This window comes from Amphiprion ocellaris, chromosome 7 (genome assembly GCF_022539595.1).
Source record: "Amphiprion ocellaris isolate individual 3 ecotype Okinawa chromosome 7, ASM2253959v1, whole genome shotgun sequence".
Classification (NCBI taxonomy): Eukaryota; Metazoa; Chordata; class Actinopteri; family Pomacentridae; genus Amphiprion; species Amphiprion ocellaris.
Window position 1 is genome coordinate 13,731,676 of NC_072772.1, and position 18,675 is coordinate 13,750,350.

At 40.1% G+C, this 18,675-nt stretch overlaps 2 protein-coding genes across 54 annotated transcripts in view; both read right to left on the reverse strand.

Moving 5' to 3' along the window:
* igsf5b (immunoglobulin superfamily, member 5b) overlaps positions 1 to 4,512 on the reverse strand; it is a 33,636-nt gene extending 29,124 nt beyond the window's left edge. For all 4 annotated transcript variants that reach the window (XM_055012447.1, XM_023299583.3, XM_023299584.3 and 1 more), the window contains exons 1-2: positions 2,231 to 4,512; positions 128 to 223 (exon numbers count right to left, since the gene is read on the reverse strand). In XM_055012447.1, the coding sequence (XP_054868422.1) occupies positions 128 to 176 (49 nt within the window). In that variant the 5' untranslated portion in view covers positions 177 to 223; positions 2,231 to 4,512. The remainder of the gene's footprint in view (positions 1 to 127; positions 224 to 2,230) is intronic.
* Positions 4,513 to 4,656: 144 nt separating this feature from the next.
* Positions 4,657 to 18,062, reverse strand: sh3bgr (SH3 domain binding glutamate-rich protein). Of its 50 annotated transcripts, none has more exons than XM_055012448.1 (13): positions 17,867 to 18,062; positions 16,193 to 16,378; positions 15,856 to 15,936; positions 14,116 to 14,190; positions 11,611 to 11,823; positions 10,969 to 10,995; positions 9,841 to 9,864; positions 9,409 to 9,435; positions 8,460 to 8,483; positions 8,156 to 8,182; positions 6,983 to 7,012; positions 6,347 to 6,408; positions 4,657 to 5,373 (listed from the first exon to the last, which is right to left on the reverse strand). In XM_055012448.1, the coding sequence occupies exons 1-12, from the start codon at positions 17,909 to 17,911 to the stop codon at positions 6,391 to 6,393; spliced, it is 777 nt and encodes a 258-aa protein (XP_054868423.1). In that variant the 5' UTR covers positions 17,912 to 18,062; the 3' UTR covers positions 4,657 to 5,373; positions 6,347 to 6,390. The 50 variants fall into 50 exon arrangements, with proteins under 50 accessions (XP_054868423.1, XP_054868424.1, XP_054868425.1 ...); XM_055012449.1 differs by having other exon boundaries at positions 11,626 to 11,823; positions 17,867 to 18,060; XM_055012450.1 differs by having other exon boundaries at positions 10,969 to 10,992; positions 11,626 to 11,823; positions 17,867 to 18,059.
* Between the last annotated feature and the right edge of the window lie 613 nt (positions 18,063 to 18,675).

An 18,675-nucleotide genomic window follows, 5' to 3' on the forward strand; every position in this document is an offset into this window, starting at 1 on the left:
CTGAAGGGTGCCGCTATCAAGCACGCCGCAGCACTGAATGTGGCCGTTAATACAAGCACATTACCGGCCTCAGTGACACATCTCCAGTCAAACAATCTGCTGTGTTTGCTTTGAGCTGAACTCCTACCTTCAATCCTGCACGACAGGAGGACGACTAACAAAGGAAGGATATCCATGTTTATTCAGTCGATCCAGTCAATCCATTGTTCAATGTGGTATGGTTCTGTAAAAAAGAATACTTCAGTTATTTTCTGCATAGATGCCATGCAAGCTTTTGCGATGACGGCTCATTAGGGTTGCAATTTCTGTCCACTGTTCTGACGTCAACAAATACGAGATGAATTGTTCTGATATTTATTACAGACATTCTTGGCCAATAGAGGATGAATCATAGTAACCTTGGAGATTCTGTTACTTTTCGTGTAGTACCAGCATCAGGTCAAAGTTCACATTTATGCTGTGAAATATCGCAACATCTACATTATAGCCTGGAAAAGGCTTTTATAGAAACATCTATGGTTCCCAGAGGAAGAAACCATCAGAAGGCTATCTGTGGTATTAAATGAAATGTCTCGAGAGCTGTTGGATGAGATTTCCATCAACAATTTCACCTCCCTAAAGATGAACTGTAAGAATCTCCTAATTTCCCATGCAGGGCTGTCTTCAGGTCAAAAATGGAATTTAAATTCCCATTTCCATTCAGTTGCAGTCGCATGGTGGTGAGCACCATCACCTTGCAGCTAGAAGATCCCTGGTTTGCATCCTGGCCTTCAGGGATCTTTCTGCATGGAGTTTGCATGTTCTCCCTGTGTATGTGTGGGAATTCTCTGGGTTCTCCGGCTTCCTCCCACAGTCCAAAAACATGCTGAGGTTAAATGGTGATTCTAAATTGTCTGTAGGTGTGAATGCGAGTGTGATTGCTTGGTCTATATGTAGCCCTGCAATAGACTGGTGACCCTGATGAGGATTATGTGGTGTACAGATAATGGATCGATGGACATTTCCATCCACCTCAGCTGCAATTTGTGTTTCAGTGATATTTAGCAAATGTTACACTAACATGTCAAACCAAGATGGTGAACGTGGTACCTGACTCATCAAAGTGGGACAAAACATTGATACAGACATACATCATATCACTTGCTCTTGTGATATTTTATCGATAAATTGGCGCCAAATATTGCAATTTTTAGTAAAATATGCAGATACTCTAAGCAGAATCTCATAACTGGTTTGACTTAGCAGAATCACTGCTTCATAACTGCTTGTGGTGGCACTTGTAACTAAGAAACTCAGGAGGGAAATGGCAGACTGAGTTGACACATTAATAAAACTGAATAATAATGATAATATACACACAGCGAGACCACAGTACAACAAATGAATTCACAATTCCTGCTTTATCAGTTTTTATGCATTTTTTTAATATAATGTTTAGATATTTTTTCTTACTTATAGAACACAGAACACATAATGTATCATAAATTACTGTTTTGCAATCTATCGAGTATCCGTTGACCATTGTGACCATGGATAATGGGTTGTGATCTCATCATAGAGTGTTAATTCTACTTCTATTGCTTAGCACTTGCTTTTTACCAACGTCAGTGTGAACACAGTAGCATTATGATTTTAGCATTTTGTTTAAACTTACAGTGTACCAAAGTACAGATTTTCAGGGCTGCTAAAGTCTTGTTTAAGAAATCATGTGCATATCTTCTGTTATACGTTATTGCAGAATTAGACGGCAAAAGACTTCTGCATCTTTCAAGTTCATCTCACAATAGAGTGAAGTTTTTTCTGGATGAAATACAAAAGCAGGTAACAAAGTCTTTTAAGTTAAAGTCATTTCTTATTTTATTAAGTCTGAGCTTGATGCATTATTCATTCATGCCTTTCAAACAACATTGAGGTTGGGGTTTTCAGAAATTTAAATGCAGCAATGCAAATGCAAGGCTGAAGAGTCAAAACAAATTAGAGCAAATGTAGTTAAAGCTGAATTAGACTTATATGCAGAGTCAGTCCAAAGGTCTTTTATCCCTGATTATTTTACCACAAATGTATAAAATAGGCTATTTCTGTACAGAGGTAAAATACAGCAATTTTAATCAAGTTAAATTCAGGTCAGAGTATTATTATACGCTTAGAAAGACACCTACCTCCCTGTTAAGTCACTCAGATTTTGTCGGCAAGTAACTTGATGCACTACACCTGTGTCTGTTTGACTCACCTCAGTCTCTGTGGTTGAGCAGTAAGTGTCACACACTGTGGATACATCTCAGCGATGTTGCTTCTCCTTCATGCCTGCTGCTCAGTCAAATCACCCAAAACTGTCCCGTTAAATATTACCAAACTCAGTGGGAACTTTGCCCCATGCCACACACACACACACACACTCACATGTAAATACACAGTGTGACTCAGACTGCAAACAATACCCCCTCTAGGTCTCCACTTCCCAGGGGCCTGACAACTAAGGCCCCTCCCTTATCATATGAATGGATTCCGACACATTGGGTGATTTATCATTTTAGAAAATGGGCACACATTTTTGTTAAAGCCAAAGTGCTGGCAGATCTGATTTGTGTTCAGTGCTTTGCCAAAACACTCACTCTTCAGCAGGAAGTACATTTTCTCAGTTGTTGTCGTTGTTAAGTACACGTTGAGGTGTATGTACTTCACTTGAGTGGTTTCCATTTTATGGTAGCTGATACTTATGTTCCACTACTACTACAATTCATTTTTTACTCCTTGACAACTATGCCGATTAAGAATATATTGTAAAAGACACTTCATCCTGCACCAAACCCATAGACTGTAGATTCTGACTTCAGCTTCATGCCTCATTTAAACAGTGACTATGATAGCATTCGTTCATCTCAGAAACATGACCCAGTTATTGCTATTCCTGATGCAGCCAGATGCAGGAAATTTAATACATACGTAAAATCACAAATAGATGACATTAATGTGATACACTTTTACTATTCTTTCTAAAGAGGCTGCCACTTATCGACAAACAACTAAAAACCAAGCAGAATGAACACATCACTCCAGTCCTGGCAACTCTGCACTGGCTCTCTGTATCTTACAGAAGTGATTGCAAACTTCTACTACTTGCATATAAAGCCCTAACTTTGGGGAATTTTTTAACTGATCTGTACTGGCACAAACCTAAGCCAGATCCTGTTGATGCCAAATCTGTTATGACAGGTGTCACACAAATGTAATAAATATAAAGATATTTAGTATAAATGCACTGTCAATCAAAAATTAAACAATAGCATTAAAAATCAGCACATTGGACATTTGCCCTGTGTGGATAATGGTATTGTGAGCCACACGTGACTGTCATAGATCACAAGTCAGTGTAATACGGTGATGTTGTCCCAGCAGGTAGTGGTCTTACTGAGTATATCTAAGTGGGCTGGATGTCATTAAGCATCACAAAAGACATTGTCATGGTGCCCTTTTACTAGCTAGACCCCCCACAATGTGCTATCTTTCTTTGCCAACATGCAAGTGCCCCTTCCTATGGTCGCTGTAGCAGTAAACAGTAAGGTCCTCCTGGTGGTTCAACCCAGTACAACAGCTAATCTATGCCACTTAAGGTGGGTACTATCAAGAAAAATGACATTGAATTTGAACTCAGTCTCAACAGAACACTAAATTTAAAATGACTCTGAGCTAGTAGGGGGGAAAAAACTTGGTTGAGACCTCTCTGCTCTCAATGGCTAAGGACCGACCTACATCACAAGTTCCCTGCTGTTTTATGGCCGTTCACGAGTCCACAGATCTTCAACTGCTGGTTTTCTCTGGCAACCCAAAACCGTAGAAAACTGGAGATGAAAAGCGGGGATGCAGCTTCTTGTACTTATCTTATCTTACAATAACATAATCAAAGACATCAAACTTTTAAACAGCACTTAAAAACATTCTTTTACACCTTGCACCACCTACTTTTAGATGTCATTTCTCATTCATTTTTAACATCTGCTTGTTTCTTAATGTTATTTATATTTCCTGCTTTTATTTTTGCACTTTATTTTCTAAATTGTTATTTTCCATTTCATTTTAATCTTAATGTTAAGGCACTTCGAGATGCATGTAATGCATGAAAGGTGCTATATAAATTAATTATTATTATTACTATTATCATCAGTGGGTTGTAAAATATAATGCACTGTTACAGATTAAACTACAGCTTCTTAAACATTATGACCCCTTACAATTAAGGTAGTGTTAGAGAAAGTAAATGTGTTCAAATTTTCACTTAACTAAAGGATGTGACTAATTCTTCCACCACATATCCACCCATATCTTTAAGTAAACAAAGAGCAAATCCCTCGTTATTCTTGGCTCCTGACCCCTGTGGTGGTCCTGCATAGATGGCAGGCTATTGTACATAAATTGAGCATTTTACTATTGCGTAGCCAGTAATATACTATACATGCCTGCCCATTTTTAACCCTGTTATCTAATAATAATAATAACAATAATAGCGTATGTTCCTGTTCACCTCTACCCAGAATCTCTTGGGACAAGGCATTTGCTTTCCGTTCCGCCCCTGCACTGCTTAACATGCACAATAGTCCATTGATGTATAAATATGCCAACAAAGGAGTTTAAAATAAACCTAAATAGAACCACTGTGGGTCTTTTTTTTACCAGTCCACTTTATTCCATTTTCCATTGCATCCAAGTCTTAGCCACATGTTTCACTCTTCGTTCAACAAAGTGCATTGTTTAGACAGCAGTATTGGCAGGAGCAGTTGTAGTGGCGGCGGAGTAGTTTGCAATTTTGCAGAATGTGCATAGTTCCTGTCTGACGTGGCTTTTAGAAGCCTCGGTTTGCACCTATACATTCAGCTGATAGGAGTCAGTAAGGCGTGACATTGGAATAAAAGAACAGAAGGTGAATTATGATCCTCTGAATCTGAAAGCCAGGAGTCACAAGCTAAGGTTTGCCAAGGTTAGATCTTTTTTGAAAAGGTAACTGCCTCCTTGTGTTAGAAAACTAGAATTTCTAAAAGTAAAACATGAGAAATAGGTTTGAATTTAACAAAACAACTGTGCGTTTTACAAAAGCTACTCATGACAAATAAACCAACACCACAAGCCTACTCTGCGCATTTTCATTACCTTAAGTCTCTACACAGAAAATATAAAAATTAAGTCAACATCGCAGTCAAAAGGGAAGGGAGCGGGGGCAAATGTGGGTTAGGACTTTTCAGCTCGGATGATGCCTTCAAGGACATGACCGGCGGCTTCCAGTACGGTCCAGTGCGGCCTTTGAGATAGAGGTCTGACGGGGGCTGAGGGGGTCAAGCGTCAGGTGTCAGGGAGAGAGATGGATCGCGGGGCTCCTTCAGGCTGGAACACAAGACAAACGCATGAAAAAAGAAAGAAAAAAAAACGAGGTCACACATTTCCTAGCTGTCTGCGGTGGCTGAGACTGCCACCACCACCCCTCCGCCTGTGCCACCCAGCGTGCCCACTCCTCCGGAGGCACATCTGAAGATCACTTAGCAGCTTCCTCTAACAAGGCGTGACAGAGGCTTGCAGGGGTTGGGAGACAGCAAAAGGGAGGAGGGAGACTAGTATTGGCATTCCTTCAGAGCCTGCACTGTGGGCTCTTCCTCCGGTGGCTCGTGGATGCCTGACACGCAGAGGGGGAACTAAAAGACAGGCTTTGAAGATTAGGATTATTATCATCACAGCCATCATCATCATTGCCACTGCCTCGGAGGAAAGAAAAAGATGGGGGGAGGGAACTGTGAGATGTTGTTGTTGTGGCTCCAGATGATCCCCAGGCACTCTGAGTGCTCACTGAGGCTGTTTGCAGATGGAGCCATAGTGGCGGTCCCTTGTAAATAGGCTGCTGCATTTTTTTTTTTGTTTGTTTCCGCTGTGTGAACACCTCAAAGTGCAGGTCAACAAAAAAAAAAAAAAAGATAAGTCCATCCAACCACTACAGTGAAGCAAGAGGACTCTCAGTGTTTGTATGTGAAATTTACACATTTTTTAAGTAAAGGCAAGGGCATCTTCCATGCCACTGCTTTAATTTGTGCAATGTGTGATGTAAAGCTGACAGGTTGAGTAATTGTGTTATTTTGCATTCACCTTTGATGTGATAGTGAGGTCAAAGAGGCATGCAAAACGGTAAAACACTGTTCTGAATACAGGTTTATCTTCGTAATTAATCTGGTTACATAAATGCCAAGTTTAAAAGCAACACCATTAAGTCCTATTCAGTCTTCTACCAATCCAAATAATGCTGTACTGCCCCCCAGTGGTTAAGCAGAAGCGCAGAAACAAAGCAGTGGAGAAAAGTGAAGTGTTTTACCTGGATAGTAGTAAGTCAACATCGTCAGCGTCGCCTGGTTTTAACTACTCAGCCTCTTCCTCCTATTAAAATAAATAATAAATCATAAGAAAGACATAGTGCAAAAGCAGTGAAAGATCAAAATATATGTTTTTAAGGTGACAATGAGGGTTTTGTTGCAGGATTATGACACATTTCACATGTTTGTAATGGTACATGTTTTTATGTGTGGAAACATAATACAATCCCAGGGAAAACAGGGGCTGCTTATGTGTCATTTTCTGACTGTTCATGTCAGTGACCCAAGTTCTCCAGTGCAGGGGGGATTATTGAGTTTAAAGTAGAAAGATTACAGTCAGATCTGCTTAGTTTGTTGCATAAATAAAAGCAACGATTCATCCCACAAAGCTGGTATAAAAAAAAAAAAAAAAAAAAGCCAAGAGCTTTTCTTCTTTTTCAGAATCAATTTTCTTGTGTCTTAGTGCTGATAATTCCAGTAAACCCAGTCATTACTGGGAGCGGGTTATCAGGAACTCATTGAACTCATCTGTGTTTGTGTCCAACACAGATATTCTCTCTTAACCGGAACACGACTTTTTGCAGGCATTTCAAGCACACAGGCAGAATTTCAGAGGTGACAAACTGCTGTAATACTACCTGTGTTTCTTCCAAGTCTTCTTCTTCCTCCTTTGACACATTACAAAAAAGAGAGAGAAAGAAGGGGGTTGTTTGAAGTCATGGTCCAAATTTGCAGGAAGGTGAGAGGACTTCACATGTTAGTGGTTGCAGTGAGGGTGGGTTAAAAATGGAGAAGGAGTAATCCGAGAGAAGCGCGGGTGGTAGCAATGACAGCCGGGCCGAGAGAAACTGAGGACACCAATGACTAACAGGTTTCTGCGAGATGACCTAAGCAAGACGGTGGTTCTTAAGACGGTGCATCGTGTAAGATGATGTTTCAAACTGCACATCATGTACTTTCTTTAGGTCTTATCACTCAAACTGTGGCGGTTGTTTCCCTGTTAGTGCAATTTGCTGACTGCCTTCTTGAAGTAAACAACACTCTCATCGAGGGACAAAGGGAGTTGACTTCATTATTTATAATTAGATGCCACAATTGCTTGATTCGAACCAGTCGTGCACCTTAAGATACTGCTTACCAATACACTATCATACAAACAGATCTGCTCGACCTGGAGACAAACTAGGCAGCAGATGATAATCCAGCAGATCATCTAATGTAAAATACGGACTTTTGTGTGCTTTGTTTTCATCCAAGTATTGCACAATAACAAGCTATGCTCCATTTCGTCCATCCTCTCTGAAACTTGTCACATCCACTTTGCTCAAAGTGCTCTTGTTGTCAGCAAGAAACAAAAGCCATGACTTCTTTCAAAAGAGAAAAAGACATGTCACCCTGTCAAGTCTGTGCTCCCCCCCACCCACCTTCAGTCCATGCAACATAACCAAACTGAAAACATGTCCGAGTAATGCTCATGTGCACACAGGCAGAGTGGAAGAACACAGCTTTCCACCTGTTCTATAGACATCAAATCGAAGAAGTACAATTGTCTTGACGGACTGAGAGAAAGTGCCTCTGTGGATATTGTTTAAAATTCACTGCAACACCAAATAAATATTACGTCTGAAGTAATGCCTATGACTAAAAATCCGAGCTGTGACACATTCCCTGCCTTAGGGAGAGACAGAAGGGTTCACAAAAACTTACACATACAGACATTTGTTTGCGATTGGATCATGCTGAAAAATCCCACTTCCAGTATGATTCACACCGTGCAAAACAGGGGAAAAGACTCCACAATCAAAATATACCTCTTGTACATCAGCCTCTTCTTCTTCCTATGAATGAAATCAGGTGGTGTTGAGTTTGTGAAAGAGAAGGAAAGAAGACCAACATAATGGTCTCTCTATGAATGGCATTTCTGTTACCACACTAAATCCACCTTTAGGTAAAATAACATCAGTTCCATCATGCTGCACACCATCAGGCATCTCTATGGAAAAGAATCTAAACATCCATGCAGCACACAGAATCAGAAAGAGGAAAAGGAAGTACAGTGGAAGTCTAGGAAGTCTTAAAGAAAATACAAGACGCCACAAACCACAAGAAAACTACCTCACTGCCTTCATCGTCTTGCTCCTGCAAGAAAGGTAGGACAATGACAGAATAGATGGAGAGGAAGAGAGGAAAGAAAGGGCAAAGCGAAGCAAAGCAGTGAAGCATAAGTGCTACAAGCTCAGGCGGAGGCTGGAATGTCTCAGAGAAGCAGAGCTCTTTTCACACAGCACTTTGAACAGGGATACGTTTGTGACCCGTAGACTAACTGAGGCCTCGAGGTGTTGGAGGAACATTCGGATTTGAGATCTGGTTAAGTTTGAACTCTGCAGGGACGTTACTCCTAAGTAAAGCAATGCTGTGTGAAAAGTGGCTGAACTGATCGCGGGCTGACTGAAACAGAGTGGAAAACAATGAAAGAGGGGGTCTCTGTGTATGTACCCTAACTGGCAAAACAAAGAAGTCTTTTTTGTTCATAAAGCTCACTGCAGTAGGCCCACTGTAATAACTGATGGCTACACAAATGAGTGAACCAATATTCTCTTAAATGGGAGGTGGTACAGGGTGATAAACACATACTGCACATTTACTGCACTGCATTGTTAAATTTATGTAAGAAAGGTAAGAAATAAAAAAGTGATGAATTATTGATTAAAATCCATTAGTACTTTGTAAGAATGAGTCTTATATTGGCCGTTCTTCTGATAGTAATATGAGGTAGTAGTTTAATTGTCACTGCATATGTATATATAAGTGTTACTGTTGCTGTTGTAGCTTGCACTTAGATCTCCCTCTTAGCTTCCTAAACACTGCAAATACTGTGTGACTTCCTGGAATATCTTCAATAAGACAAGATGTACTAACAACCAGCATATAAGACAACTGAAGAAATGCTTGGTATACTCGGAGGTAGCAAAGAAAGCAATAAAATGGCCACAAGAGTGACTGAAAAGAGACAGGATGAACTCAGAAAGGCTAGGGCCAGGTATAAAGTATCACGTGAATCTACCTCAAGCTGTCGTAGCTCTTCTTCCTCCTAAAAGAAATAACAGATAGCAGGTCAGCGTGCTGTGTGGGGAGCAAAAAAGCACCACAGGCATGCACTAAGGGAAAGTCTTCTGATTTAAAATGGAAAATATGGGGACAGTTGAGGTTGTCAGGAAGCAGCTACAGGACTGGGAAGAAATGATGAACAGGATGTTAGCAGAAAAAAAGGAAAGCAAAGTGGTAAAATAACACAGAGGATAGAGGAGGAGTGAAAGGTGAAGTCTTTAGGGGAGAAAATTAAAAGAGTACACAAATGAGTGGGAACAGCAGACCAAGACCTCCTCCCACCCCAACCTGACGACAACAGGACTCCCTGATCTCTGCACCACCAAACCCACACTGCTGATGACTACACGGAAGAACCACAGATAGAGACGATCACCCAAGCAGTTACCTCTGACTGCAAATCCTCTTCCTCCTGGAGGGAGCAAACCAAGAGGAGATGGACAAAAGGGCAAAGAAGGAGTCATACAGTGTGTGTGTGTGTGTGTGTGTGTGCATGCGAGTGTGTGTGTGCGTGCGTGCGTGCGTGCGTGCGTGCGTGCGTGCGCACGAGGAACACAACTGGTGTCAACACCAGCAGATAGACCTCTGAAATTGATGCAAATTAGTCAGTTGATGGATGGACTGGAACATGAAGAGCGGAAAGATGTCAGTTCTGAAGTGCTAAATGAAATGAGATTAGTTACTCTGTGTTACTCTGTGCTGCTCGCAGCCTATTAAAATTGATGTTTGACAACAAGAATGGAAGAAAACCCACATGAGCACAGTGTATACTGAGAATGTTTAACCATAAAACTCAAGCTAAACGTGGAATTCAGAAGAGAAATGTTCAGTATCTGATGACTGTAAAATGCATTTCTACCAAAAGAGTGAGGCAAACAGCGGTCTTCCTGAAGATATTAGTTTTTAGAGGACACAAAATTAAAAACACTGAGATTTTAAGCATTCAAATTTATCTTTGACAGAAACAGAGAGTGGGAAAGGTTATATCTATGTATTTTATAGCAGCAGAGACTTGGCTGGTTAAACCTCTTAAGTCACATATTTAACATTTTTTTTTTTTTTTTTTTTACTGTTTAAAATAAATGGTAAATTTCAATTTTCACTATCAAACAGCATCTTGAGAGAAGAGTTTTTCTGCTTTTTAATCCAGCTGTCAGGTAAGGATTTAGTTAGCAGCTAACAGAAACATGTTCAGTTCAGCAGTAAGTGGCAGGCATGGATGGGCATCAGTCAGAGCACTGGCTCTAAGCCAGTAATAACTGCCAAGAAAAGAAAGAGTTAATAAACATCCATTCGATGTATTTTACATGCATTCCATGATATGTAGTAATAATGAGTTCGACCTGAATATTAGCAGCAATCAGTGAAAATGGAACACACATGATGTTGAATGAGTGCAGCCACTTTCATTTATCATTTCATTGTCAACTTTGCCACCAGAAAAGTTAATGAGAGGATAAATAAAATCCTTTAAGTGTTAACTGTAGTGTGCTATGAGGATTTTTGAGAGACTCACCTGCTCTTCCTCTTCTGCTTGGGCCTGCTAACAGAGGAGATAAGACAGCATTAGAGAGATTAGAGACTAAAGTTCATGCCACACACTGTACATCCAGTAAATCCATACTGTACTGAGACAACAGATCAGGCTCACTGAATCAGACAAAGTGGGTTTTTTCGGGACCCTACTGACACAACTTGACCAGGATGTTTAATGGTGTATAAATATGCAGTGCCATGTGTGTTGCATCATCAAAGACAAATGGGAACAGTGCCATCATCCAGAAAACAAAGACAAGAAACTTATAAAGAGTAACGGAAACACAAGAATAAGGAGGTTAAACATCCATTGGGACTGAAGGGACGTATAAGAACAATGAACAGGAATGTTGTACATTATAGGTTAGTAAATGATTGGATCCAGAGAGAGACTTGAGGAGGAGATGCACTACAAGGATGACAGGAACTTGAAAAGGAGGCAAACCTTAAATATGAAAGAAAAGGATGACGTTAAAGGGAAGGTGGAGCAGTAGAGGGAAAACAGATCATTCCAGGAATGACGGAGAAAATGTGGGAAGAAGAAACACATTCAAAACATTCAAGGGGCGGAGGAGAAGAGGCAAGACGACGGGAGGTTGGGTTCGAGTTAAGTGGCAATTACTGTGTCCTCTGTGACCTCGTCTGTTTCTCCCACGGCCTCCTCCTCTTCCTCTGCAAGGGCCTCGTCTCCTGCCGTTTCTTCTTCTGTGGCTTCATCATTGGCAGCCTCTTCCTCTGCCTCCTCCTCGCCACCCTCACCTTCCTCCTCATCAGCTTCCTCTGCCTGCTCCTCCTCTACGTGTGCATCGCCGTTACGCTCCTCCACTGGAACCTCCTTATTGTGAGGTGAAAACAACAATGTGTGATCAAGGAAAATAAAAGACGTTATAGGAAAAAAAACTGAACATTTACTCGGGCGCAGCACTCATCAGTTGGAGGGGTTTAGAGGCGTTAGTCTAGTGGGTAGGCATCCAGTGGAAAACGAGGAGGAAAAGGTCAAAGGGTGAGGTTAAGGTTTCAGAACTGTGGAAAAAAATGTGAAGTTTAAAAACGATGCATCATGAGTTGAAAACAGGCTTTTGTGAGATGAGAAGATCAATGCTATTCTCTGACGTACATGATAAATATGAAGTTATAGCCAGGAGCCAATTAGCTTAGCTTAGCACAAACACTAGAAACAAAAGGAAATGCTTAGTCTAGCACGGTCCTAAAATGAACATTTTTACCTCAAGCTTATTATATCTTATGATGTTATAAACCAGAATAAATACACTAATGTGGCAAAGTGGAGGTGGAGTTTGCTGCCATTGGTAGGTTATTTCTACTTTGTTTCCTGCATGTCTGTGTAGATTCTCAGTTTATCCAGGTCATGATGATATCAACTGGACTTCACTTTTTTGGTTCTTGAAGACATTTTCACCTCTTCTCCAACAGTTATTTCAGTTTTAACTCATTTATAGGGAGAGAATAGCTGTGGAACTGCCAGGTCAGGGAGGATTCAGCATGTTACATGAGGTAAAACGTCCTTGGGAGAAATCTCAAGACTGCATTGTGAGCACCTGGTAAGTGGTATTCCAGTTTAATATAGATAGCTCTCCCAAGCCATCTGTCATCTTTGTCTAGAATATGAACATTGCTGTGTTCAAATGAGTGTCTATTCTCTCTAAAATGCAGGTTGACTGCCGAGTCTTGTCCTGAGGAGCTGTCTCTCCTGTGTTGAGCCAAGCACTTGTGGAGCTGTTTAGTCTCCCCTATATTTATAGGTCTGTGCTCTCCTCACTACATTTAACTGCACATATAGTGCTGATCAGCCTGGTTGTGCATGTTTTATCCTTGGGGTGAACTAGTTTTTGACTCAGAGTGATGCTGGTTCTTAAATTCTCCAGTATGTTGTATTTGTTGTAAATTATTCTAAGTTCCTCTACATAGTGAATGGTAATGTTGTTCTCACTGTTCTTTTCATCAATGTTTAATATTGTGCTTGTTTTTCCAGATTTCTTTTTTTAAAAAAGTGGAAATTTGTTGAAGAACCAAAAACGAGAGGTCCAGCTGTCTTCTACTGAAGCTCTTACATGAACTATTTCCAGCCTATATTGTAAGCTATGGGTTCTTCATGTTAAGCATTCAGTCATGAGAGAAATATGGCTCTTATTACCCAACACTCTGTCAGACAGAAAAAAAGCATATTTTCCAATTATTATGCTAATCAGTCTACTCAACCATATTTACTAAGTAAGCAGTAAAAGCAAAAGGGCAAGTGAACTCCTCCTGGAAACAAAATGCAGCTAAAATGAGCACAGTTTACACTTTGTTTGTGCAGCTCTGCATTGCACCCTGTAGGATAAAAAAAAAGGACAGATCATACAGTAGGTTCAACTAAGAAAAATTTTTCTCGTCTTGCAAAAATCTACATAATCCATTTCATGTTTTTCTCCATTCATTTAAGTCCTGAGACAGAAAATTAGCTGAGATCAAAAAGGGCCGCAGACTTTTGCAGCTGTCAGTATCCTGCAATTCAGTTTTATCAGTGGAGTAAAATTCTACTCATGAGGAAATGTTTGCTCAAATCCTCAACTTCTGTTTCAAAGATGGTGTGTGCTGAGGTTGAAGGAGAAAGGGAATTTTAAAGTGTTTAGGATTTTTTTTCGTGGGAGGAAGATTGTTAGAAAGTTACCAGTAAAATACACAAGAACTCACTGAAATACACACAAAACACTCTCTATAATATGTACTGAATACAAATATAACAAATAATCTATAACAATGAACAGAAAAACATAAAATTTCACAATTCAAACCAAGTATACTAAACACTGTAAAATACTAATTGCAGAAAAAGGAGGGACATGATGCTTCACAACTGTTTGACAGTCTGAACATGGTGATGCAATTTCACAGTGTTATCATGGGAACTCACAATACTATGTTATTGTGAGCTGAAATCTCTCACTCATGCAACACAAAGATTAGTCAATGTGATGACTGGGACAGAGCGGCGATGAAGAGTCTGTTCAAGTCAACAATGATGGATGTTGTTAAGTTATACTGGATGGAAAGGATAAGATGAGTCATTATTAAAAGACGCAAACCATGAGGGGGACATGGGAAAAGGTAACGACGACATTACTATTGAGTCGTCAAGGATTTCCTCAGCATGGTTCCCGTTCTCCACAATGTGGGCCTTGTCAGCCTGCTCTGCCTCCTGCGTCAAGGAAACGATCTGGTTTAACACAAACACTTCACACAAAATCAGGGCTTGGAGTTCTTCAACTGCTGATGCGTCCTTTACATTAGATATCAAACAACCAATCAAAATGGTTTTCTTGACACAAAGGTTCATTGTTTCCGTCTAAACACATTTAATAGAAAAATACATTTTCATAATTACTGTGAATTTATGGTGAAATGGCTCCAAAAAGCCTGAAATATTCAGGTAAGCAGATGATACACAGATGATGTAGGCATGAAAGTTTGGCAACATGGTTATATAAGTAAAGAAAATGGGTCTTCTTTATAGTATTTCTAGACTTTGTTATTTGCTGTTGTCTCATAAGCCATATGGACTTTCTACATGAGACTACAACAAAAACTTCATCATTATATACACATTTCCCGGCCCTCTGCAGGGCTCTAAAATCTTTTAATACTCAAGCCCCAGTTGGTCAGAAGTAATCTGATAGGATTTCAGCTATCGGATTGGATCAAATCTGGAAAATGGGATGTTCAACAGAGAATAAAGGATTCTCAACTCAAATTACATCCAGTAATCTTGGTTTTGATCTGGATTAAACCATAAATAAGTGTTGCTGAAAACTTTTTAGTAAAAAGTTGGGATATCTGTGATCCAAAAACTAAATTATCCAGTAGATGGGGTGGATTCAGGATGGATATCAGGAACAATGTGTGATGAAAGTTAAAAACTGGTTAAATAATACAATATTTGTTTCATGCAGTATATATAAACACCAGTTTCTTTTTTTAATGTTGATTTTGTTTAACTGTTGCGCTAATAAAGCAGACAAGATAGAGAATAAGACTACTGGTACAGCAGAGATTTATCCCTGAAAAAGTTGGTCTTTTTGCAAAAAAAGAAAGCTGAACAGTCTTTATTTTTGTTAACTGTTGGACATATAGACCTTTTCATAACTTAAAACAAGTATGCAATATATATCTATGATCTATTTGGAATTATAACTATTGTGGCGTGGGTCAGATGGGAAAATTTTAAATGGTAGTAGAGTTTGTATTGCTGTATTGTGTTGTTTTCTCTCTTCACATAAGTTGACCTCTGGCTGGTCCTCCCATCGTTCCTTACATAGCTTGGAGTCAACAATGGGATATACAGTATATAGTCTCATTTGAATTGGTAATCTCAAAAAGTTTGCATCTGGATCAGGGTGCTCCAATCCAGCGTTGCTTTGAAAAAACAGAATATAAGTGAGGTGGATTATCTGATCCTGCACAGCAAAAGCTGGGATTTCCAAATCCTGAAACTTTTGGAAGAAGTGGGCCCAAAATAATTAGTTGATATGATTATTTCAGTTACAGCCACAGATTGTAGTAATTCAGTCGAGATTTTTGCCAAACTTGTAGATACTGATTTAATTGTATTGTTCTATGACTTAAGATCCTGAAGAAATATCTTTTCTGTCAAAATAATCCATTAATAATATATTAAAAAGTCAAATAATATTCACTGCAAACAGTTGTCATCTAGAATATGATGCATTGCAGAAAGTCATACCAGAATTTGTTCAACTAAGTTTATTGATCCAGAGGGACTTCTAGTACCAATTTGGTGCTAAAAGAAGTTATACTCATTTGTTTAAGCATGCTTTCTATAATAAAAACAGAAAAGAGTTCCAACCTTTGAGCCAGGAGGAGGAGGCAGCCCCAGGAAGGCATACACTGAGTTGTCCTCCTTGGCATCGAAGAATGTGTCATAGTCCTGCATAAACATATGAGGTCAGATGTTTTTAATAGTGCATGACATCTTCTGTTCTGCTGGTTAAACCTAACTTGCTAAATTAAACAACCAAGATAAAATACAAATACTCTCCTCTGCTTACTTTAACCTCATGGTTACACTTGCCCACACATCCCCTGACCCACATTAAAGATCCCTGATTCTGGAGCCAACCATGAGTGAACAAATGCAGGTCTATGGCATTGTGAGTCCTCATTATGGATGCGTGTAAACTCACCCCGCAGTAGCCCTCTTCATTGAAGATCTGCGGGGGGAGGGGGATGCCGTTGGCGGGCTTCTTGTCCTCGGGGACGTTCTGCCTCATCCACATGCGGTTCTCCTCGTTGCAGGCGATGTCCAGCTGAGCGTAGTCCACTTTAAGAGCCTCCAGGAAGCCGACCACATCTTGCTGCTTCTTCTTGATCTGGGGGGCAGAAAACCGAGCAGCACTGATTGCACAGCATGTGGGAAGAAGGCTGTAAAATTTCACTTCAAAGATAACATACGGGACAATCTGTTGCTCAGGATAGAAAGTGTGCACTATATAAATGACGACATGGGTTCATATTGGATACATGATGCTTCCCTCCTTTCCTGTCCTCCTGATCTACAGCAAATAAAAATAAACTAAAGGCTCTAACAGTTAATTGATAAACAGAAAATGAGTCGTCAACTCATCATTTAGTCATTCAAGTCACTCATTAGTTGTCATTTTTAAAAATCATTTTGACTCCTATTTTGTCCCTTATCTATCGAGCATTTTCATTTATCTATCTATAAATTTGTTTATAGATATTTTATCATATTTTCTATTTTTATTTTGTTTTATCTAGTGTTTCCTCATTGCATGCATTATTTATGCTAGTGTTCTCTCAGTTTCTTAATCCTTGTGGTTCTGAGTCCTTCATTTCTAACATAACGTTGGGAGTGGGGGTATTGTTTGTATTGTTTTGTAGCATTTTAAAAATCTGTTTATCTGTGTAAATCTATTTCATGTGTATGAAAAATGCTACATAAATAAAGTCTGATTGATTCTGACTGATCGAGTACAAACACCAAATATTTTCTTGTTCTAGGTTCTCCAATGTGAGCAGATGCTGCTTTTCTCTTAGTTTGAAGTAAACATAATAAAAAGGGGTCTGATGATCTACTTTCAGTATTTCTGACAAATTATAAACAATTAATCCTGTGATTGAAATCATCAGGCATAATTGAAAATAACTGTTAACAAAGCAGATAAACCAGATGAAGAGCACAAATGCTTGATTTTCTAAGACTTGTTGTACATTACATTCAGTCATAAAATGTGATCTGAACAAAGTTGTAATATGCAATCAAGTCCACTCAGAGGATTAAACCAAAAGTTGTAAGACAACACTGTTAACCAAGTGGGCCACCATGGCACCACTCCACTGGTTCAAACTGCTTATTTAGCTTTGCCAAAAGTAGATCTAGAGAATGAATCCACCCTCCCCTCTGCAGTTATCACCCCACCTAGCACACACATACTGACTTTAAGGTACATCTGAGCACAAGCGATATTTAAAAAAGTTCTTTCTTGGAGGCAAAATCTCTGCTAAGACCAGCTGTGTGGTCCAAAGCGCTTCTATATTGGGGTCCGTGACATGAAAAAAGTTTGGGAGCCCCTGTTCTAGAAAGCTCTGCATGTGAATCGCATCGACTTGATAGTGAAACAAAGACGCAAAGCGCAGCTGAAGCATAAATCTGAGCACAGATCGAGCCACATGATTGTCAGCAGGCTTTAGGTGTGTGAAAATCACGGGCAAGTGACATTAATTTCGAGGTTTCGGAGTCGGTGAGTGAAAAGACACTGTCCTGATCGGTAAAAGGAGCACAAAGCAGGAAAGCTTCGAGTTTAAAGAGAAATCAGTGGCTTGGGTTGAAAGCTTACCGCTGTGGATCCCGATGAAGAGGCGAGGAAGACTTTGATAACCATTTTGTTACAATAAATGTGGTGGAGTATGCAACAAGTAGGCTCTTAAAGGAGCAGGCAGTCTCCTATTATTAGAGCGCACCCGGGACCGAGACAGCACTAAGATCACGCACATACACACACACTGAGATCACGCACACTGAGATCACACACATACACACACACACTGAGATCACGCACACGCACACACACTGAGATCACGCGCACGCACGCACGCACGCTGAGGTTATTTTTGTCTCCATTAGTGACGGATTGGTGGGTTGTCCCCCTGGAGGCGCAGCTCCACACACACTCATTGGCAACTTCAGCTGTCTGTCCGTTCAGGGGACAGAGAAGTCGGTGTCCTGCTCTCAGCTCAGTTCATATATGGACAGAAATAGCACTGACCAGCACTGTAGGCTGTCACTGGTCTCCAGTCCAGGGGGCAGGAGATGGTGCTGCTGTGTTGAGCAACTTCCAGGTGCCGTTTGGGTACCTGGAAGTGATTAGATACACTCCTGGTTTGACCTCATACGACCACAGTCTTATCACATTTCGTCAACTTCATTGCTCCTGCTGTAAATTTGCGAGGTTATGTTGCTCTCTTCTGCACACAGCAAATAAAAGTTGTGGAAAATCATTAATTTGTTGAGATTTCCTTAATATTCAAAGGGGTTTCTTGACGTTTCTGTAGGATTAAATACTGTTTTATGCTATGCAGACAGTAAACTATTCAAAAATGTGCGATGTTGGACTTGACGGCCTCAAACAGAAAACGGATTTTTTTA